This window comes from Scomber scombrus, chromosome 11 (assembly GCF_963691925.1).
Source record: "Scomber scombrus chromosome 11, fScoSco1.1, whole genome shotgun sequence".
Taxonomy (NCBI): Eukaryota; Metazoa; Chordata; class Actinopteri; order Scombriformes; family Scombridae; genus Scomber; species Scomber scombrus.
Window position 1 is genome coordinate 21261196 of NC_084980.1, and position 23218 is coordinate 21284413.

General features: G+C 37.6%; 1 protein-coding gene across 2 annotated transcripts; it reads left to right on the forward strand.

Annotated features, from left to right (window-relative positions):
- The first annotated feature begins 6344 nt into the window (after positions 1–6344).
- Positions 6345–22971, forward strand: ap1m1 (adaptor related protein complex 1 subunit mu 1). Of its 2 annotated transcripts, XM_062429147.1 has the most exons (12): positions 6345–6514; positions 8690–8846; positions 8961–9028; positions 9119–9249; positions 11668–11815; positions 12003–12129; positions 12431–12573; positions 14245–14316; positions 15919–16077; positions 16177–16302; positions 21908–21983; positions 22388–22971. In XM_062429147.1, exons 1-12 carry the CDS (start codon positions 6473–6475, stop codon positions 22408–22410), a joined length of 1272 nt encoding a protein of 423 aa, XP_062285131.1. In that variant the 5' UTR covers positions 6345–6472; the 3' UTR covers positions 22411–22971. The 2 variants fall into 2 exon arrangements, with proteins under 2 accessions (XP_062285131.1, XP_062285132.1); XM_062429148.1 differs by lacking the exon at positions 6345–6514 and having other exon boundaries at positions 8787–8846; positions 8961–9030; positions 9120–9249.
- Positions 22972–23218: the final 247 nt, after the last annotated feature.

Genomic DNA, 23218 nt, shown 5'->3' on the forward strand with positions numbered 1-23218 from the left:
GGCGTGCAATATAAAAAGCATGAGGAATACAATAACTTACTGACATGGGTTCCAGGAATATGATATTATACAACTTATGAGATGTTGGATTGTATTGACTTCAGGCTGTAGTTTATATCAGAAACCAAAAGACAGAAAAAATCTTAAAAATGAAACAAATGAAGACAAAAGAGATCTGTTTGTTGTTTTGTTTATTTTGTTCATTTTGTTTGTGTGTGTGTGTGTGTGTGTGTGTGTGTGTGTGTGTGTGTGTGTGTGTGTGTGTGTGTGTGTGTGTGTGTGTGTGTGTGTGTGTGTGTGTGTGTGTGTGTGTGTGTGTGTGTGCTGGTGACATCAGCGATGGACCTGTCTTCTTGCTCTTAACTAGCATGTGCCAGCTGCTCTGGCTAAAAATAAAGATTACAAGGAAAGTCAAAGAAGAGTGAGGCGTACAGCGGCTATTTAAGCAACATCTGAAGATAAACTTGAACAAATGCATTTGTTTTCCATTTTATGTTGCTTTGCCACAGATTATGTAGACAGGCCCTTGGCCGATTTTCGTCTTTATTCACACATTTTACTGTACTTTATTAGATAACACGTTTTCTGTTTGGTACAGAGATCACTGTATACAAAGACTGACTTGACATTACACCTTAGGATATATGCAAGTTTTCTGCAATTACGAGGAGAGAGTCATCAGTATGGTGTTGTGAAAACTGTGTCTATACTATAATATATACTATAATATTTAATAATACTATAATATGCTGATAATTTACATTTTTCTTGGTAAATTAAAGGATTAAATGCTTCTGCATATGTAGAGACAATTCACCTCCTTTTAAGACAAATTAACCATGAATCATCTGGAAAATGCATAGTCACAAAGCTTATTACGAAAAGCAGATGTTTTGAAGACACTAAATGTTAAATTGTTTAAGAGGTTAGGTGTGACACATCACATTCCAATTATATAAAGAAAATCAAGTTACACTGTGTGAAATGTAAATATTATTATCTCCTGAAAATTAAAACTTGGTATGTGTATTTTGTGTTTAGACATACAGTAAAATCAACCTGAGGAAACTTAACTGAACAAGAACAATTGTAGAACCAGAAATGTTCACTCTTCCCTTTAAGAGAAACACCCCAACTGTACAGAAAATGTGTTGTATGAATTTTTTTCAACAAGTCAGAGAAACTGCAGCCTTTTTTGCAAATGTTTATGAAAGTTAACACAAACTTACATCATGACCTGTAAGGAAAAGAGCAGTGGATGCCTTATTTGGTCTGTAAGGATGCTGGCTGCTCAACATGTTATGATAACAGATTGCTTGGATACAATTCTGACAATTTAATGCAGGAAATATTGATTCTGGAAATCGGATATTTTCATTTGATAAAATTATTTAAGTTGTTCAGGTAGTATAGTAAACAGAAAGGAGTCTGAAGCCAGGACAGGGGAACAGAAAGAGAAAGGGAGAAAGAGAGAGAGGGTCAGGGAGAGAGAAATAGAGGCCGAGTGAATCATATGCAGAGTGAGAGAAATCAGAACCCTCCCACAGGAAACCGAGCTAAACTCCTCTTCTCCTTGTATGGTAAAAACTCCCCCAAAAGCCACAGGATCGCCTTGGGAGTAGAGTCAAAGTCTTGCTAAGTATAAATCACAAAGCCATGGGAATGGAGGAACAGATTAGAGTGTATATGAATCCTACCATGAAGAATACAAACTAGTACAATTTTAGTCTTAAGTGCTTGATGTCATGCAAGGGAAATGTAGCCACTGATAGTAGAGTTGGGTCAACACTGAATGAAAAGAGCATCAATTCCATGCAGGTCCATGCAGTAGTTGAATTATTACAGAAGCGAACAGTGAACATTTAATACTCCCAGGTTGGCTGTGGCAGTACCTGCCCATCTGACTAATCAAATATGTAACACTTGTGTGATGCAATGACTCATATTTACTGAGACAAACCCATTTGTCAACTAGAGTAAACACGTCAGCCGTGCTGAGCTCCAAGACTTCTGCACAAACATGTCCGTTAACTATGCAATAACATGCAGTGAACTACAGTCTCACATACATACACAGAGTACAGTGTATGGAAGTGACTGAGGGAAGTGGTAATTTGTTATATTTGGCTCTGTAACTCAGTCCAGTTGTATCTGTGACTTCTGACAATGTCTAAACTCCATCTTAACAGCCAAGGGATCAGAGATCCGTCAACTTGACGAGGCACAGTTGTCTTGCTCAAGCCCAGTGCTGAAAGGCTTTTCACACCAAAAGGGTATGGTGTTCCTCAAGAAAAAGACTTGCATGGACGTCAAATTTCAACTTATAAGACTCATTTCACTGTGCCTCCTCCATATGCACATCCACAGCACTCCTGTCAGTAGTTGTCTTTCATCAATACACATCTCAATCTCTGCGTCACAATACAGCAGTACCATCTGTTAGAGTTATTTTAATGTTAAGCCCCTGCTACCACAAGTAGCATGTTGATAAGTGGTGTATTTTTAGGTATAAGAAGCAGTAGGAGTTTATGTCTCAGGAGTATTTTCACCTCCTATGAAGTTAGTATTTGTTGCTTGGCTGCCATTTGAGCCCCACACATCAGCACCTATAAAACAGGGGGATGATCAAGTTTATTGAGGTTCAGTATTGAGTTTAGGCACATCAGCATTTTGGAGTAGAATAGAAATATGATTTCAACATCAGTAAAGTTTGACACATATTTTCACTGTTGACCAATAGAAATTATTTTTCATGGTTTGGCTTGGCCTCTTAGTTCCAGTTAAGGGGAATTTTAATGCTATACAAAACTATATTAGACACTATTTTTAAACAGTTCAGGGACGACTCTTGGCTATTCCACTGTGCACAAGTAACGGTCCGTAAACAAACAGTTCTAAGTTTCCCTGACCTCAATTCATCATCCAACACTTTTGGATGATGAATCTGAACTACGACTGCGACCTCATCATCCGACATCAGTGCCGAAACTCACACATACGAATACGAATGCAAAACCTCTATTGACCACAATGTGGAAATTTGCCCTCGATTTTATCAAAAGACATGTCATAAAAAGATACATACAATACATCATCTCAGCAAACATATTCATACAAAGGAGGACCACCCTGTGTCCTAGTTTACCGAACCCTAGTTTAATTGCTTGACAGCACTTGGGAAAAAGGATCTCTAATACATATTTCTATTAGCTATTGGTAACCTATAATGTTTCCGTGCTGGTAAAAGCTCAAATTCACTATATGGTGGGGGAGAAGGGTCGTTAATAATTCTGTCAGCTTTACATCTTCAGATTTCCTCATACATACTACTCAGCTTCTTTGGCAGCTTTCCTATGGTTTTGGAGGCCATGCTCACTCTTTGTTCCAGCTTGTTCCTCCTCTCGATGTTCAGATTACCGTACCACATGACCATGTTGATCATTTTAAAAGATAGGGTGCTTTCCATCAGGCTCTTATGCACAGTTTCCAGAATATTACATAGTACATAGTACATATTACATAGCAAGGGAAGGCATTGTGAATGTCTTGTTTTTTTTTTTTTTAAATGTGGTCAGTATTTTCCATAATTTTGTGGAATGCCCATTAAAACCAAATATTCAGGTGTCTGCATACAATCTTTGGTTGTCCACATGACTTTGTTGTGTACACCTACCAAGCCTGTGGTGAGCATGTGATTAGTTGAAAAGTGGAAGGGCTTTCATTGATAACAACAAATTAAATTAAAAAAAAAATTAAAATATTTTTCATGTACCAAGGCATGTCAGAGACATCAGCTGTATTGCAGTTTGATGCGTCAGGTATCTAAACAGTTGGAAATGGTGCTATCTTGTGGTGATCACCAGGTGGTAAGAGAAGCCTTACCTAAAAATTCATAACTGCAGGTTAACCATTTTTCCAGTAGAGGCAGCGACAAGATGAACACAGAGAGAAGCAACACAACTCATAAACCATGAGATCATTTGAGATAATTGAAATGTGAGTTTATTTCTGATATGTATCTTGTGTTTTGAAACTGAGAACAAATGAGCACTGTACATTTTGCAATGCTGATCATAAACCTGTGAATTTATAATTCAGCACAATGAAATGGGAGCTTTATTACAAAACATGACATAATATGAATATTGAAACTGATTGTTACAGTCTACACAACAGTCTCATGTCTGCAGATGAGAAATGAAACATAAAACAACTTTTTGGGCTTTTGATATAAAAAGGTGATTAATTAGGTGATGTTTATCCATCTATCAGTACAGTCCACATGTGTGCACTTATTCATGCAGCACTGGAAAGTTCAGGCAGTACAGTGAACAACACAGTGAATATCTGATGGGATTTACTATCAAACATACTGATAGCAGTGCCATTTGTTTTGTTCATATCAGAAACGTAATTTAAAACGTCTTTATTCATCCGTGTGGTGCTACAGGGCTCAACTGGCTATGAGCAGGAAAACATTTTGGAGTTGTTCATTTCATTTTAACAGTGAGATGAACAATATATATGATTGATGCATTGATAAAGATAAACTCCACATTCAAAGTTCAAGAGACTTTATTGCCATATTTATAGGCACAGGATACAAGCACACCGGAGTTCTTGTGTAGATCAATCGGTTAAGTATTTTACAGTGAATTAAAAAATTAAGCTGAAAAGAAAATGAAAAGAGATGCAAGGTCTGAGGGACAGTTATTAACAGCTGTCCAACAATATATCAACAGAACTTCTCATGAAGAACTGGAGCAGCAGTTAGAGGGAGCTATTGCACATTAGAAAAACAGGCAAGGTATGGATATTGCACCACAGTGTAGCAGCATGTTATATAAATAAGGGTTTTGTCTAAATAAAACAGGCCAGATGTTTGTATGCCAGATGCGGATAATTCACAGTCCATTTACAATGCAGGGAGGGAGTGTGTGCTTTGTGCGCATGTGTGTATTCAGATAATACTGTTTATCCTTGACCACATCATTGTGTGAAAGGAATGCCAGGCTCACTCTTTTATTCACAGTTGTTACAATGTTAACTGTCTAGTGGAACACAAGAACTCGCATACTAATGTTTAATAAGTTGTGATCACAGGAGAAAAATAAACTCAAAGAAAAAGACAGCTGAAACACCTTCAAATATTCCAATATTGTATTTATTAACAGGAAAATAAAGGATCACTAATACAGTTACTACAGAAGATAATAACACAAAACTAAGTTCCCTTACTAACCACAAAACAGAACAAAAAGGGGAAGAAAATGAAATGGCAGAAAACCCCTACAAGGCTTCCTTAACAGTTTTCCAGAAACTAATCTGAGCTGCACCAGCCAAATATCAAAGCATCAAAAGACAAAGTGTCAGCAACACCAGCTCAACAGGCAGCTCAGTGGCCAAATGGCAAGGAACACTGGCGCCAGAGGGTTGATACAGCGAGATGAGAGTCAGGTGTGACAATCCCAACAGTCAGAGAGGGATGGACAGACCTGAAACAGACAGCTCTCTCCCAAAAGGAAAAAAGAGACAGACGTCAGTGGACGTAACAGCAGTAAATCAACTTATTCAGAAATCACTATGCTGATAAATCTTAGCGATTAAAGCTCAGTGATTGATTATATTATTTAATTGATTTGTTTTTGTTTCTCACTTGTATATATCTTTGGTATGGAAACCAATATTATCGTTATACAGATATATATTATATTTTACAGATATATTTGTATCGGTGCATATGTTGTGTCTGTTTTTTTAAATTTAAAGTTACAAAGGCAGCATTTCATGTATGTCTGATCCTTTTCATTAATTATAGTTTAATATACATGCAAATAATTGTGTTCTTTTCTTCCTTTTGTTTGTGTGTGTCTTTTGTTTGTTTTTGTTTTTTGGTTATTTATAATTATTAAATTCCCAGTGAAGCTTCATTATCTTAATAACAAGTGTTTGTGGAAAAAGTGTGTTTATATATATGTATTCTGTATAACTAAGATCATCAGCCAATATATTGATATTGAAATTAAGATTTTTTTACTTTCTAATATTGGTATCGGCATCGGCCCCAAAAATCTAGTATTGGTCGAGCTCTAATGGAAACTACTGAGAGCACTGAGAGTGCAAATTTTTCTCAGGCTCTGTAACTATTCCCTTACTCCTTCTAGAGTCAAAACATTACAGACACGCACTTTTACAGCCATTTACAAATAAAAAGCACTCAAGTCAATTTAAATGAGAGAAAACAGGCCTGTCACGCTCATTGCTGCAGTACCTCCTCCCGGCCAGAAGGGGGAGATCGCACGATAACTGCCTGCTGTAACAAACAGGGAAGGGTGGTTTTTCTCTTCTTGGTATTATGAATGAATGTCTGTTCTTTGATTTTAGCCCCGTAACATTAGAGCTCCATCATCAACAACAACATAATCAACGAGGCGCAGAAAAGGAGCTGAACTAAGCTCAAAATTAGTTCAAGATGTCTGCGAGCGCCGTGTATGTCTTGGATTTAAAAGGAAAGGTGAGATAACGGGACGAGCCGCGACGCTGCTAAAGCTAACGTTAGCCTAGCTGGCGGCTTTGCTAACACATTCCTCACTGACAGATTATGATGTGGATTATAAACCGGTTGATATGCAGCAATGAGGCTTGGGTCGTAACATAACTCACGATGACCACTAAGGCAAATTAGGTGATCAGTTTATCAAACGAAGGTGAAGGCGAGGACGTGTAAGTCCACGTAGCGTTATGACAAATGTACTAAAGACACGATGACAGACAGACAGGTGGACAGCTGTTTCACACATCAGCACTGAGTGTCAAAGCTGATGCCAAAACATCCCTGTAAACCTCTACATGTTCATGTCTCCTTGCATATAGATAGTCACTTCTTGTCAATAAGGCGTATATGTTAATAATAATAGTGATGCATTACATTCAGGAAACATCCAGTTTTTAAGGTCGCCCACTACTCAAAAATATGTTTTCCTTCTTGTTACTTCAGTTTGATGTCTTCACTGTGAAGAATTGTGTCTGTGCAGAGTTTGACACTAGAAGGATGTTTTCATATTCATCTGCTGAAAAGTGGAAAGTTTGTCTGCACTCACTGATAATCCAGTTTTTAGGGGAAGGGTCTGCCAGCATGATTTGTGACATCAGAAGTAATCACGTTGTTAAGTAGAAAGTTGATCCTTGTCCAATATTCAGTATACAGTAGTGTGCTGTGGAAACCTGAATCATTCAGTGCTCATACACACTGATAATGACCTTTACAGTGAAGTGTAGGTGTGGGTATTGTTTTTTTTAAAAATGATCATACCAGTACAAATCCAGGTACCCTTGCAGTGATACTGATACTTCATTTGATACCCATCATGTGAATAGAAGCATTAAATTGTATAAAATGCCACCACTCTACATGATTTGATTTTCACACAGATGCATTTTGAAAGACTTCAAACTATCAATATTTTTTAAATACAGTGGGTCAATCACACCTCACATTAAATCAAAGATGGCTGTCCTTACAAGTCCATACAAATAGTCATATTATCTAGCTCTAAGTGCGAAAAGGTTCAATTGCAGGAGACGTTTCGGTACTACTTGGTATCTATTTATTTCGGTCGGTACCTTAAAGGTATTGAGTACACATACCAAGCCCTGGTATACACAAGATATCTTGTGTAAAGTAGTTAAACTTCTGAAATGAAATATATTATATAAATATGATAAATAATAATGTAATGGAAATATGATCTTTTAAGAGAGGGGTCTGGATGTAAACGTAAGGATTTTTAAGTGTTATGTCGTTTTTGTGGAAAAAACATCTGATACACATTATTGTCAGGGTATATGTCTTAATATGTGAGGGGATCTTTAACATGTCTTTCTTGCTTTTTTTTTGTACCACATGCATCATTGACATAGTGTAACACTGCTGTTTAATGTACACTGAATTGTAGAATCCTATTAATTATAAAACATTTTAAGTACTGTTGTAAATGTGTTCCAGTTCGTCTGTATTCAGAGTAGTATTTAAAGATCCCCTCCAGGCATAAAAAGCACTCTGCTTTGAATAATAATTATTGCCTAATATGGTTTTCCACAAAGTGCAATTACCTAGTTACAAATGATTAAAATTACATCCACCCCTTCTCCATCATATGTGAATATTATAAATACTATAAAAAAGATGAATCAATTTTCAAAATGGTCAGCAATGAATTTTCTGTCAACTGACTAATCATTGCAGCTCTAGTCTCCTAATTCACCGAAATGTCCATTCTTAGTGTGTGTTTACCAGAGGCTTCTAGTTTCCACATCACACTTGTGTAAGCTGTGTACTGAAACCAGGATTATCTTACAAACTAGTTGTGATGTCACAACATCATGTTTGAACAAACACATGTTAAAAGAGTGAAAACAGCTTTCTAGTGTCACACATGTGGCACATACATCATTCTGCACAGTGAAGCCAAATGTCCAAAGATGAGAGCACAAAATGTAACTTTACTTATAATTAAATGCATGAAAGTAAAATGTATTCTCTTATATTGGTAACGTTACTTCTTATGGCGAATACTGCCAGCATTTTGATAATCATTTCATCACTATTTATGACAGCCAGTACGTTTTCAGGTGTTGCTGATTGCTGTTGGAGATGCATAGACACTGACATACTGTCTGTTCCTTTCAGGTACTGGTGTGCCGAAACTACCGTGGAGATGTGGACATGTCAGAGATTGAGCACTTCATGAGCCTTCTGATGGACAAAGAGGAGGAGGGGACGCTCTCTCCAATCCTGGCTCATGGGGGTGTTCGTTTCATGTGGATCAAACACAATAACCTCTACTGTATCCTTACTGTTTTCTGCGTGGTGTTAGCGTCTTGTCAGTATGTTTTTTCAAGGGTTTTTTTTGTGCTGTTCTGACACTTATTGCTAAATATCTTAACACACATCACCTCAGTGGTTGCAACATCCAAGAAAAATGCCAGTGTCTCCTTGGTGTTCTCCTTTTTGTACAAAATTGTCCAGGTAGGTTTGAATACTTCGCCATCTTTTGGTTTATAAACAACACCAACAAAGCTTTATTGTGGTTTATAAAACTGTGTTTGTGTTCTTCAGGTTTTTTCAGAGTATTTCAAAGAATTGGAGGAAGAGAGCATCAGAGATAACTTTGTCATCATATACGAGCTGATGGACGAGCTGATGGACTTCGGTTACCCTCAGACCACCGACAGCAAGATTCTGCAAGAGTGAGTATCTTCTTGTCTCACTGGATTCAAGGATTCAATGATTTGTATTGTCCTCCCAGCCATGTAGATACATGAAAGATAACACAATCCTGTACTCAGGTCCTGGTGATTGTTGTAAAAAAATAAAGGTAAATAAAGGACATCTACACAATAGGCATAATGAGTCAGAAAATAGATAAATTAAATAAAGTAAAAGATAAGTAGTAAAGTGAGCAGTGCAGTGTACTATCAGAAAAGCTCTAATATTGAGAGGCATTAGAGCAGCCTGCCCCTGAGGGATATAATGATATAATAAAGAGTGATTAATTAACTTAATGTCAGTAACAATAATTTAATATCAGTTTGATCATTGTTTAGTCCACAAAATGCAATAAATGATCAACACTAAAACCCAGAGTCCAATTTGATGTCATATTTGTTTTTATATGACTAACCAGCCACAAAAACACCCAAACTGATGCATTCAGTTTATAACACTTTGATATAGTGAAAAGCAGGAAGTGAACACAAGTTTGCTGTTTTTAACCTGATTAAACACCAACTTAAATGTGTTGTTTCCTCGAGGTCTAACAAACATGTTGATTGCGTTGAGTTGATTTTTTTTCTTTAAAGATTTTGAAACCTGTGTTGTTTACATCCACTTAGCAATAATCTTCACCGCTGCTTCTGCTGGCATATTACCACCACCTGTAGATTATTGTAAGATTGTGAAACCACTGGCAGGATGTGCATTGCATCAGTTGCATGCATGTGCATCGTCTTGCACAAAACAAACAAAACCACAGCTACAATGATTAGCAGATCAGTCGATTAGTCAATCCACAGAGAGTTAATTGGTAGGCGTGTGACGATACACTCCGCTCACGAGACGAGACGAGACACGATATTGGGTTCACGAGATGGAGACGAGACGAGATTTTAACAAGAAAACTTCAATGAGGAAATATATGACTGTTCTTTTATTTGAAAGTCACAAAATGCATCTTGAAATGTTTTAACTAATCATCTTGTTATGAATCACTTCAGTTCTACTTTCTAAGTATGAATTATCATACGCAATATGCAAGCACTGTAAAAGGTTTCCCCATATAGATAGATATTTTATAGATAGATCATTTTGGTATGTATGGAAATAACAACCATAAATACCTAAATTATATACAATCACATATACCAAAAAGTGAATTATAAAGAATAGAAACAATCCTAGTATATAAATAAAGAGTCAAATGATCACAAATTAAAACGTATTGCTAATAAAAAACACAGAAATAAAAGTAAATTGCAAATTCTATATCACACACACATACACAAGTAGAACAACATATAAATTGTCTTATAATTTGGTAGTGTGACTCATTTTACTTTTTGCATTATTAGGCTACGATAGCTGCTCTAGATCCCTGCTCCTCCTACCTCAGTCTCTCAGTGTAGAGACAGTATGTTGAGGTCAACATACTGCTGCTCCTCTCCTCTTCTCCTACTTCTGACTGATATCTTCTCAGCAGGTAGAAGCTGCAACAAGGTTAATGATCCACACGTGACATTATAAAAAGAAGATATGACGTGCAAATGAGCGATAGAAAACCGATTGTCTTTTTTATTTTTTATTTTCTTTGGTGCACACGCTTAATATTGCTTCGTGAAACAACATACACCTTGACGAGAAATATCGGCACGTTTTAATCTCGCGAGAGCTCGCGACACAAGATCTCGTCACACCCCTATTAATTGGCTAATATTTTGATGATTAATCGAAAATACTAAATATTAACGGCTACTCAGATGTGAAGATTTGAAGCTTTTCTGTGTCTCATATGATAGTAAAATGAATTTCTTTGGATTTTGGACTGAAAACAAACAATTTGAAGATGTCACTTTGTTCTCTAAGAAATTATCAGAGACATTTTCCACAATTATTTTTGCCATTTTATAGACAAACCGATTAATTGCTAATAATGAACTTTAGTTGCATCCCCCTCTCATGAGAAAAACTGCTTCAAAGCACTGCTAGAGGTTGATAACTTTACAGAGTACATTTAATGAATGGAGACAGTTGTTGTCATTAATTCAGCTGATCATACAATGAAGGGTTTCTTTCATTGCTAATCCTCATGTTGTTGCACACTGCAGCTTTTTGACAGGCCTATAATTTAAAGTTCTCATATATATATTTGTGTTTGTGTGTATTTGTATTCCTAAGCGTAAAGTAAATGACTGTTTGAACATGACACAGACATGTTGCAAGCTATGTCTGGATTCTCTCCCCCCCCCGTTCTGACTACAGCAATAAGTCAGGAAATCATCCGTCGGTAACCATGGGTTTGTCTTTGATGCTTTCTGGAAACTCACCACAGCAGACCGTTCGTTTCCCCTTTTCTCTGTTTTCTCCTGAGTGTTGATGTTTTTGTCTCTCAGATACATAACCCAGGAGGGGCACAAACTAGACACCGGCGCCCCCCGCCCCCCAGCAACAGTCACCAACGCTGTCTCCTGGAGGTCAGAGGGCATTAAGTACAGGAAGAACGAAGTCTTCCTGGACGTCATTGAGTCAGTCAATCTCCTGGTAAGAACGGCTTCTTTTAGAAGTGCAGTGTTGCTTCAGGAATGACAAACATAATGTTTGTAAACTTCCCTCCTCTGTGCGTCACATTCTCTATAAGTGTCTAGCTTTTTTTAAGTTATGAAATCTACTATTGACGCGTCACTATGTCTTTGTGACCGATTGACATTTTTACTCCCTCCATTTTTAGGTCAGTGCCAATGGTAACGTTCTACGTAGTGAGATCGTAGGCTCCATTAAGATGCGTGTCTTCCTGTCTGGGATGCCTGAGTTGCGGTTGGGCCTTAACGACAAGGTTCTGTTTGAAAACACTGGACGTGAGTTCCTTCTAATAACCGACTTGGGTTAAATCATGATTACAAATGATTTGAGATAGATTAGGAGTCTGACAGAAGTTTTGATGATAATAAATTAGGTTTTCAAAGTATACATAAATGGCGTTCTGCATTTTTTTCCTGGCACTGTCCTGTATCATACACCACATCCTTCTGGTACTTTTAAAGCTGATTGGAAAACCATAAAAATGATTGCATGCTATTTGAGTCGGGCTTCATTTATACCAGATGTAAACTCATGTTTGTGTCTTTTTAAAATTGTCTCTTATGTTGCCTCGTTCAGGAGGGAAGAGTAAATCAGTAGAGCTGGAGGATGTCAAGTTTCACCAGTGTGTCCGTCTGTCTCGCTTTGAGAATGACCGCACTATCTCCTTTATTCCTCCTGATGGAGAGTTTGAGCTCATGTCCTATCGCCTCAACACTCACGTGAGTACTGCAGGTCTTGACTGCCTCAACACCCTCATGCTTTGCAGAAAAATAAATTGTCTAGTAGTTAAGGAGACGGACCAAAAATCACCTGTTGGTCACCATATCCCAACAATACTCACTGTTCATTTTCAGAGATGACACCAGCTCAGTTCCATAGAGCACTTTTGACATTGCAGTCATTGTCCGCACAGGCCACAGTAACAGCCAACAACTGAGTCCCGAAGCCTCTCATCAAACATCATATTCTTTTCACTTTCCTGTGAAGCTTAATGGCCCTTCAGTGGATGTATTTATTCCTGTGGATCCCAGGAAGAGAAACAGCTGCTCCGGTGACAGCTAATAGGGATTCAAATAAATAAATAAAATCACTCTGGCAGAGAATGTGAATGAAATAATAATAGCTTCATATATCTTGTTCCAGTTTTCTGTTATGAGTCCAGGACTATTATGTACTGTGAAGTGCTTCGTAACACTAACATAAAAATTGTTGCAACATTACAGGAAGTTGAATAATTGCACTGAAACGTCCTCCTGCAGTTCTTCGAAAACACTCCTGTTTATCAGCACCATGAATGAATATTAAGGAGTTTTAACCTCCTTCAATTACACAGAGTGTTATGTGAGCATACACTAGCATACTGTATATGGGCTATGATCATGACTCACAGCCATGTGTTTAACACCTGGTATGCCTGACAGAAAATCTCACCCTGATTTCTGGTTTATAGTAACTGTAAATCCCAGAGATTGCTCTCTTGAGAAGCTTACATTTAGAAAGTATGTTTACGACTGTTTTGAGAGGCACAGTCAGTACACTCTGTAAATATTTATACTGAACTCCTAACCCAGAAATGACTGTTGAACAAACCTTTCTTGGATATGGTCAGAGGAAGTACATTTTCTTTAAGTCATCAACTAGGCAAAACATTTCTAAAACCTAAAGCAGACCCATGAAAGCAAGTGGAAAATCATATAAAATAAGTAATGGGGGAGGCTTTAGGCAAGGACTTTAGGTTAAGAAAGTTTAAACTGCGATCAAATTCCCAATAAATGTTTCACAACAGGGTTGCCAGTAATCTTGTGGGAAGGGAAGTACAAGTGGAGCAGAGGTCTTTGCAGTCGCAGCTACTTCCACCACAAATGTACATCAACTTTGCTGTTCAGGAAACAATTTAGCCTTAACTAACTTGTCACAGTCTGAATTCTGTTCATTTGATGCTGAATTGCCAACCTAGTCCATATAATATGTGTCTGCTAAATTTTCAATAAGTTGAAGTGCCTGGTTTTATGCATAAGATAAACTGTGACGTCCTGAAAAATGTGAAGTTATTTAAAAGATTTGATCTACTTTCGACATCCAGTTTGAAGTGTTTCTGAGTGTATAAGAGATGTTATCCTTTGCTATGACCAAACTCTTACCTCTGTTGTTTAGTGTGTATTTTTTAAGTGGATTTACAAAGAAACAAGTTCCCTAACACAGTGTGTAAAATGACCCTCAAGTTTTGCAACTTTTAGATCACACAACAATGAACATTAACTTTTCTTGTTGTAGTAACGTCTGCTGTCCACTAGAGGGTAACAGTGTCACATGTTATTTATACTAACATGTATGTGATATGTAATACAATGAATTTGCTTGTGGTAAAAAGTGTTTTTCTTATGTTTTAGGTGAAGCCCTTGATCTGGATTGAATCTGTAATCGAGAAGCACTCTCACAGTCGGATTGAGTACATGATCAAGGTAGGTCACGTCTTCAGCTGGTATCAATTATAGCTGCATTATTGTTATCATGTGGTTTCCATAGTTATTGCTAAAAAGGTAGACAGAGAGAGTAACAAATGATTGATATGTAATGCATCTCAAATTACCTTAAACACACAATATGTAATTTTTGCTGCTAGGGGTTTCTCAATCAAAACAGTAACCAAAGACAAACTCTGATGATGTCACAGTGTGGGATTATGGGAGTTAAATAACCACCATTGCCGTCATATCAGTCAGTCTGGTTAGGATTCATTCAGTGTTCATCGCTCAGGAGCCAAATTATTTAGAATTTCTTTTCCGCCGAGCATATACAAATTCAATTTTTTATACACACAAAAACAAAACAATCAAAAACAAAATAAAACAATGAAGACAAAACAAACAAAACAATACAAATCAATAACAACTTGCATATCCTGTCCCCCTTCCTTCTATGACTGTCTGTCTTTCTAATCGTCCATTTCATATCTGTTTAAAAATAGCATATTTTGAAACTGTTTTATTTTTATACATATTTTCAGTTCCTCACTACAGTGGTTCCATAAATTAACTCCTTTGACTGTCATAGTCATAGTCATAAGTCCTCGCTAATTGTTTTTTTTAAACATACAAATTCCTCTCAAGCCATGTGGACTTTGTCTTATTTGAAACAACTTTTAGATGCTTTTAGTTAATAATGGATTTTTAACTTTGTAGATGATATGAGGTGTTTTTAAAGTCAACCAAATCTTTACATTTTAGAGCCTTTAATTTAATAAAGAGCGGGTTTATTGGTTCTCTTTAAGTGTTTACTATTCTTACGACTCTCTTTTGAAAGATGAAGATTGGATTAGTGTTTGTTTTATATGCATTTCCCCACACTTCCACACATTAAGTTATATGCTATTCATTATCCACAGAGGTCTCCTCCTCTCCGAAACAAATGGACCTGGTGATTAAAGCCAGTAAAAACAGTGAATAAAGCAGTTTCATGTTAAAAATCAGTGTTCTGGCATCCGGAGGGGCTGCGAGCCGAGCTGTTGCTAGCATTTGCTCAGTTTGTTTCTCTTATAACTTATGACTGAAACTCTTCATCCTGTTAAAAGATATAGTTAAAAAATGACCAAGATCTAAAAAGTTTATTACAAAAATGTGGCTTAAAACTGGATCAATAAATCCATTTAGGTTCAGCCAGATAACCACAACGTCGATACATACTCTCTGGTCGAGGGGGGAAAGGGGATATGACGCCATTGACAGGCAACCAAATGAAATGGTTGTTACCTTGATTAAAAATACAGATTTCTCTGGGTTCAAAACCTGATGGAAACAATTCTGATAATTCAAGTACAAAACTGAACAAAATGTATAACATAGGTTTAATCAGGTGATTTTAATGCAAAAAAAGTTGCATATTATACCTTTAACAGTCATCGCTGTAAGGATTCTCAGGGACTTTTTTGTAGTTTACATTGTGTGTCTTGTTGTAACATGTGGCAACCTCAAACCTTGTATTCAAAACTTTCATTCAGATCTGGTTTGATATCCTGTTTAGGCGGGACATCGTGTTAAACTTGACCTGCTTGTTTTGCATCGCAGGCAAAAAGTCAGTTCAAGAGGCGTTCCACAGCCAACAACGTGGAGATCCACATTCCTGTGCCAACGGACGCTGACTCACCTAAATTCAAGACCACAGTAGGCAGCGTGAAGTGGGTGCCTGAGAACAGTGAGATCGTCTGGTCGATCAAGTCCTTCCCTGTGAGCAGAAATCATGATTCATGAGTATCACACATATGGTTACAAAACATCCAGACTTTTGGTTTTGTACTTAACTGTTTGTGTCCTGACTTGTCACAGGGTGGAAAAGAGTATTTGATGAGAGCCCACTTTGGGCTGCCGAGTGTAGAGGCTGAAGATAAAGAGGGGAAGCCACCAATTAGTGTCAAATTTGAAATCCCGTACTTCACCACCTCAGGCATTCAGGTACGTTCCACACATGGAAGCTCGTGACCTCTGTCAAACAGTATTTGCAAGTAATTCTACGAGTAATTTGTTTATCTCTCATGCAGCAGCAGGAAATGTTTCATAAAGAATAAAGGGTTAATCACAGGAGAATTTGCATACACAGCTTTCTTTTTTTTTAGTAAGCTGTCTGCAAGCAGAGACAAACAAATGCTGCAGTTAATTTGTACCTGCTGTTTAATTTAACGTTCAGTGCACATGCATGCATAGTTCAAATGACTTGTGGTTTTCTGTTGTTTCCCTGTCATCCTGGATTTAGGCTGTATGGTATGTAGTAGTGTTGCTCATCTGTCTGCCCTCCACAGCAGGAATTTGAACAATTCATATTTGTTCCCCTTTTTGGCCAGAAGGGGCAGTAAGGCAGCACTGTTAAGACTGTTAGATTCCATTTGTAGTAGAGAAAAGTAACTGCTTATCAATTTGGACTTGGCCATCTGCCTTTATCTTAATCACAGTAATATGATATACTTTTATCTAGTGTCAGGTAAGTAGATTCACAGAGTTTCAACTGCAATCCCACGAAATCAAATAAGATGGAATTTTTTTTTTTCCTTCATGTTTAAATGGAAATTCTTGCTGACTTCAGACTTACACAGATGTGCTGCAAAAAGTGTATAATCACAGTTGTCTTGTGATTATATGTGTAGCATCAGGGCACCACAGTAACACAAAATTATGTTTTACCATGTCTTGATGTGAGGAAACAATGGCAACTTGACAAACCAGTTAAAAATATTGTATATATCACACTAAAGGAAATTAAGCATTTTCCAGGTACAGGTACATTTATAATTTCATTAATAGAAGTTGTAAGATACTGGTTAATTAGGTAGTAGTAGTTACGTTTGAAATGATCATTTCGATGATCATAATGTTCATGAGTACCTTTTTTAATACTAGTTTTGTAAGAACGTTCAGCCAGTAATAAAAATCACAGCCTCAAGAAGACAAAGAGGGTTCACACAGTTTAAGTCTGAGTAACAATAAAACATTGGAGACATCCCCTTGAACTTTGATTATTACAATTGCAAATCATCAGTTTCTTGGAGAAAGTAGTGAACTCCAGCACACTATGGAGACATATGTATGAAAAAAGCAGCAGATGTTCATTAATAATCATTTGTTTTTGAAACCAAAGATTCAAGATTGATCCTGAAACAATATTACCCAAGGGCTGGTGCATAATTATATTTGTAAATGTATTTTTTAGATCAGCCATGCTTGTCAATAGGCCCTTAATTAAGTTTTTAACAATATAAGCACTACAATTTTAAATAAACCCCTCCTAGTTAAATAAAACCAACATTAAGATCTCATATCAAGTTATAGTTTATTCGTAATAACTGGTGTGCGCCCGACTGTCTCCTGCTAACACACTCTTGTTTACTTCTCAACTTTTAATAACACTTTCTGTGTGTCTTTCATTAAGCGAGCTGAGAGGTCATATTTTCCAGCATCTCCACATTTCCTATGATAGTCAATAAAACATTATTAAGTTGTATGGACATTATGCAGCCCACTCGGAAACAAGAAGCTCAAATTGAAATATATGATATTTTTAATTGGGGCGGTTTCAGCAGTATAAGAATGCTTGCCATTTTCCAAGGTAATTTGGCAGCTGAAAGAAATAATGTCCTTTCCCTTCCTTCCAGCCAAATCTTTGCCAATCCTTAAATGAGCAGATGCTCGAATAAGAGCGTGTGCAATTAAGTCACAGTCAAGCGACACAACTGTTGAGTCGGCTGACGTTAACAGCTAAGATCCTTTAAATAATGTCTGTTTTAAAAACAATGCTGAAAGTATAATGTAATGTAAAATGAGAGGTATTTTTAACTAACTTTAAACTGACCGCAGTTTCAGATCTACTTTCAACAAGACATAAAAAAGCATCTATTTTGATCAACAGGAGCAATGCGTAAAGAAATAAAACATTTTACATATAACATAAAAAAGAAATATTTTAAAGCTTATTATATAAAATGAAATGATGTTTAAAGGTAATATAAAAACAAAAAGTCTTATATTTTGCATTGCAGTCTTCGTAGATGCAGATCAAACATGCTCATCTGTGTGGTGGACCAACTGCACAACAGTTTGGGTGATGGATCCTCTTTTTGTGGTTTTCTACAAACCATTGCTGACTCGCGTTTAAACACAAACAAACCGAGTGTTTCCTGTTCAAGTCAATCTGGACACACCCTGAAGTGTCATGTACCCTGTGATCACAGTGAGTCGGTAAATATCCTCAGAATATCGTGCTCAAGTTTGGCTTCGTTTAATCATTCATACCAGTTTTAGCAGGATCACAGTGCAATATTAGGTTTATCATACTGACTGGATGTGACAGCTTATAACCACGAAACGTTTTTTTGTCCTTCAGCCAAATAACAAGTGAATGTTCAAATTTTATCAGCCACCATTGCTTTTTTTTATTGAGTGATGCAAATCTATCAGGCACTTGTATATTATATCAGACCTCCATGGAAATATGCAGATTTGGTTAAGAATTATTAAGAATATTATCTTAACCACAATCACCATCTTAACCAATTGGGTGAGCAAGTTTTTAAAAAAAAAATGTTACAAAGTCATCAGATCTTTAGGAGGATTTTGCATTTACTTCATTCTGTTCAGTTAGACTTATGAAACTAAACAAAATACCACCTGTGAAACCATTTAGTCTTAAACTAACTTCCGGGAAGAAAGCCACCTAAGGGCCTATTTCTGAGAAATGCACTGCACCCCGGGGAATTATTTTTTGGCCTAATTCACATAAACTGAACGCTACAGATGGCTCGATCATTTTATCAAGATATGTGCTCTACCAAATGGTTAGGAATACTATAAGAGGGTTTTGACTCCTTGCATTTTAAGGAAAATAAAGTTAGATATTAGAAATAATGGCATGCTTTGCTGTACACATGAGAATTTATAATCAACCCTAAAGTAATCAAATCAATGCTTTAATTGCAGCATGTCACTAGTTCTGGAGTTGCAATAGGCCTCCACACTACAGCTGTCTGTCAAATAAAGTCTAAAACAACAAGTCTGGTGACTAAACTGAAATTTTTCTCAGTGTTCATGATCCCACTCTCTCTCTCGAAGGAGCACTAGTAAGAGCCACATTCCCATCCAAATCTTGCGTCAGGCCTTTCCTAACCTTTCCCTTATTACAGGGCCACAGCAGACTGGTTCTCAGCCTCTAATGCATCCAGTAACACCACTCTCTACGTGTGAGAAGAGGCCGTGAAGTTTAATTAGACACATGTAAATATCAAAGCATGAGAAAGTTTCTCTTAACTCCACCACTAAGTGTAGGGGAGCACACATGCGAAGCGTGTATGATGCACGTAACTACACCTTGTAAATGTAACTAGAAAAGCAGAAACCCCACACTTTGGCCGGGTGGCAAGAAGAGCTGAGCTGCAGTTACATTTTCAACTTTCCTTGCTTAGGTGATGTCGAGGAAACCCAAACAAGTTGGTAGATGCATTTTCTGCCATTGCTTCTACCAAAAGCCTGATAAATCCAGACCACACATGTAGTCTGTACTTACCGAACGAGATACAACAAACATCCTCCTCTCCCCTTCTCATCTTACAAGCCATAATGATATTTTGCGGATGATGGCTTTTGATGCCGTTTTGCTGACTGCGTACCCACGGTCAGGCCGGCTGCATGTTTGGCTCCTGGGTTCAAGGAGAAGTGCTGTGCCGGCAGACTCGGTGATCCCGCGTCTATGTGTTTGTCGTCATGAGTCTGGTGGCCACGGCGCTCGCTCTCTCTCTCTCTGACCTCACTGTGTAGTGGACGGTAATAACAAGGCGGCCACTACCGAGGCCCGCCGCCACTCGACCAACACATTCCTGCCCTGTCTGTCCTGCGTGCAGCTGGGAACCGGCATAGTGGAGACATGGCACGGCGTCTTCTCCCAAAGAGAGGGTCATGTCACCATTAAAATAAAACTCATCCTTGTTAATTGTGAGAACATACATGCATGTTAAAATGATTACTACCGAAACACATAGAAGCATGAAGGGTGCACGTTATTTTTGTAGTGCAGTTTCTTTTTTAAAACACTAACAGATACTTATTACTACCACAAGATGAGATGACATAGTTCTCTATTTTATTGTGGTTGAATTACACTGTGATCGAAAACAATGATTATGAGCGAGACACTGTAACTTTAAGTTAACAGATTGTTTTTTCTAGTGTAGTAAATTTATGGTGCAAAGTTCTCCCACCTGACAGAAAAACTATGTGCAATCATGTTGGGCTGTTCAGTACGGCAGGGTATTTTTAGTGTGTCTTCTCGAAATTCTGTCGTGTGGTAACACTGGTCTGTAGAAATATCGGTTAATGGCTTGTGAAAGTTGTATCTTGATTATGCTGATGTGCACTTTTTTCCCCTTTCGGGCCTTGAAAAATACAGTTATGTAAATTATCTTAAGTGTCCCTTGAAAGCTGTTCTGTAGCTGCTTCCCTCTTCTCAGTGTGACTCATACTACTGCTTCCTCATCAACAACACTACTCTTACTATAACTTAGAGTTCACTACAACCTTTTAAAGGCGCACTCCACTAATAACCATCTTCAGAGTATCGAATGGCTCGAAAGGTAACAGTGGTCACTTCGCAGCTACAATAGATTCTGACTGCGAATCAAGAGTAACCGCAAAAAACTGTATGAAAACATTCATAAAACCTTCTCAAAACATTCCCATACCATAATTCACTTCACCACCGTTGATTCACATCCTCAGTATGTTCCAAACAACTCTCACTTCAATTAAATCACTAAATACGCTTCATCTAGTAGAACAACTGTAAGAGGAGCTATGAAGAGTTGATGGCATGACATGGATATACTGTATATTTGCTATAATGAGAAACATTGGCTCTGCCCCAATAACATACAAAATAATTATGTATAATATTAACTTTAAACAACACTGTTTGGACGATTTTCTTGCATCAATGCAAGAAATGAGCATACTTAAATGTTTTTATAATACCAGAAAATGACACAATACATGCAAAGTAAGTATAATTTTTGGAGCTGCATCACTATTATTTGCTATAAGTGTTTTTTTCCAGTTGTGAGTACCACCTACATGTCCTTTATTTATTGCTTTGTGGGAGAAAACTGTGTAAAAATCATAATTTTTTTTTTAATGCATACTCACATTTTCAAGTAGATGTAATTTTGTCACTTTTCCAACATGAACACAATACACACTCCTGCTACAACTTAAATCTGAAGAGTTTGCGTTTTCTTGTGTGGGTTTCATCTGCTTGCTGCTGTTCTTCCCACAGTTCCCAATGCATGCTGGGAAGAGCTCCAGTACCCCTGTGACCCTGCACATGATGAGCGATTTGAATAATGCATTATATGATTAGGATAGTTTTACCATAAAAATCGAGTTAATGTCAACGAATGATGTGCATATCGCTTTACTTATTACACTTCAGCCTTCCAGCTCTTCTTATTCTGTGCATAAGTGCAAGCCTGTTTTCATTTATTTGTAATTGTAAATAAATGTTTTATTGTTCTCTATTTTACAGGTGCGTTACCTGAAGATCATTGAGAAGAGTGGATATCAGGCCTTGCCATGGGTGCGCTACATCACCCAAAATGGAGGTAGGTTAAGAGGTCTCTCGTACTCGTGCCGAGTGCCCATATGTGTTGGTATTAGGCAACAGTTGGGCAATGCGGTGCAATGTGGTGGGAACTAATCTTCAACTAATGCAGTTCTATGAAAAGGGGATACACTGTAGAACATGAGGCAATGTGGCAACGTCCTGCGAAATGTGAGAAAGTGAACTTTTTCTCTCCAAGCTTCCCCGATTTTCATAGTGAGATTACCAAGGTTGCACATGTTGGTCTTTTTGCTAATGTTGCCACTAATTGCCAAACATCCTCATCTCATTTCCTTTGTGTTCCATTCATTCTGGGTGGAAAGCATCAGCTGCCTCCACTTTATTTCTCTCCGATTCCCTCTTTTCTTTGTCCATTTGATTAAGCCTTGTTCATTTCCTCCTCAGATTACCAGCTCCGGACCCAGTAGGCAGCGCCTCAGCTGGCAATAGGCAGGTGGAGACCCGAGGGGGCGGAGTTGAGCCGCTAATGCGCTATCAATGGCAGGTGTCAGTCACGAGACCATAGGACTGTCAGTATATACATTTTGTTTGTTTTTGTATTCGTTGAAGTTATAATGATTTCCGATCAATGCAATTATTAGATGGAGCCTCTGGTATAGCTAAGTTCAGAAAAGAATAATTCTGATTCACGACGGTGTGGCTCCCAATGTCAGCGAGGCCAAGTAAAGGTGGTGAAATGTTTACATCCAACCGGCACAGTGCAGAGTTACACACAATCTATCAATGTGGGTCAAATGGTTAAAAAAAAAATCAGATGTTACAATTGTCTTCTTCTCACGTTACTGTAATCATCTCCACAAAAGGTCAATAAATAACACACTCATCTGTCACTTTGAGTATATTTTTTATAAGAAGCTGCTTTGTTCTGCCACAATTCCTATTTGTTGATTATCTGTATATATTTGTTACATGTTAATGAACTTCAGTGTTATTAGTTAAATGTCTATAAATTAAAAACGCAAAAGGTCTCTCTCTTTTTTCTATTATCGCCTCCATACGATGCCATTGATACATGCCAGAGCAATGCCTTCCTCCTTGGCTGTTGTGCTTTTTATTTGACTCCTTTGACATTCAGCTTTGCAGTAAATACTTGATGTGGTCAGTTTAGGTTGCACGGTAAACAGAGTACCAGTTGAAATATTCCCTCTTTCCACCCAAACACCTGTTTCCCCTCTCTCTGTCTGTAACCACGCTATTTTAAATCATTAAATGTCT

Excerpts from the sequence above, each read along its gene's own strand:
- ap1m1 (XM_062429147.1), top strand. The coding sequence starts at position 6,473 with ATGTCTGCGAGCGCCGTGTATGTCTTGGATTTAAAAGGAAAG. Across the intron at positions 6,515-8,689 it reads TCTTGGATTTAAAAGGAAAG|GTACTGGTGTGCCGAAACTA; the intron begins GTGAGATAACGG and ends TGTTCCTTTCAG. Across the intron at positions 9,250-11,667 it reads GACAGCAAGATTCTGCAAGA|ATACATAACCCAGGAGGGGC; the intron begins GTGAGTATCTTC and ends TTTGTCTCTCAG.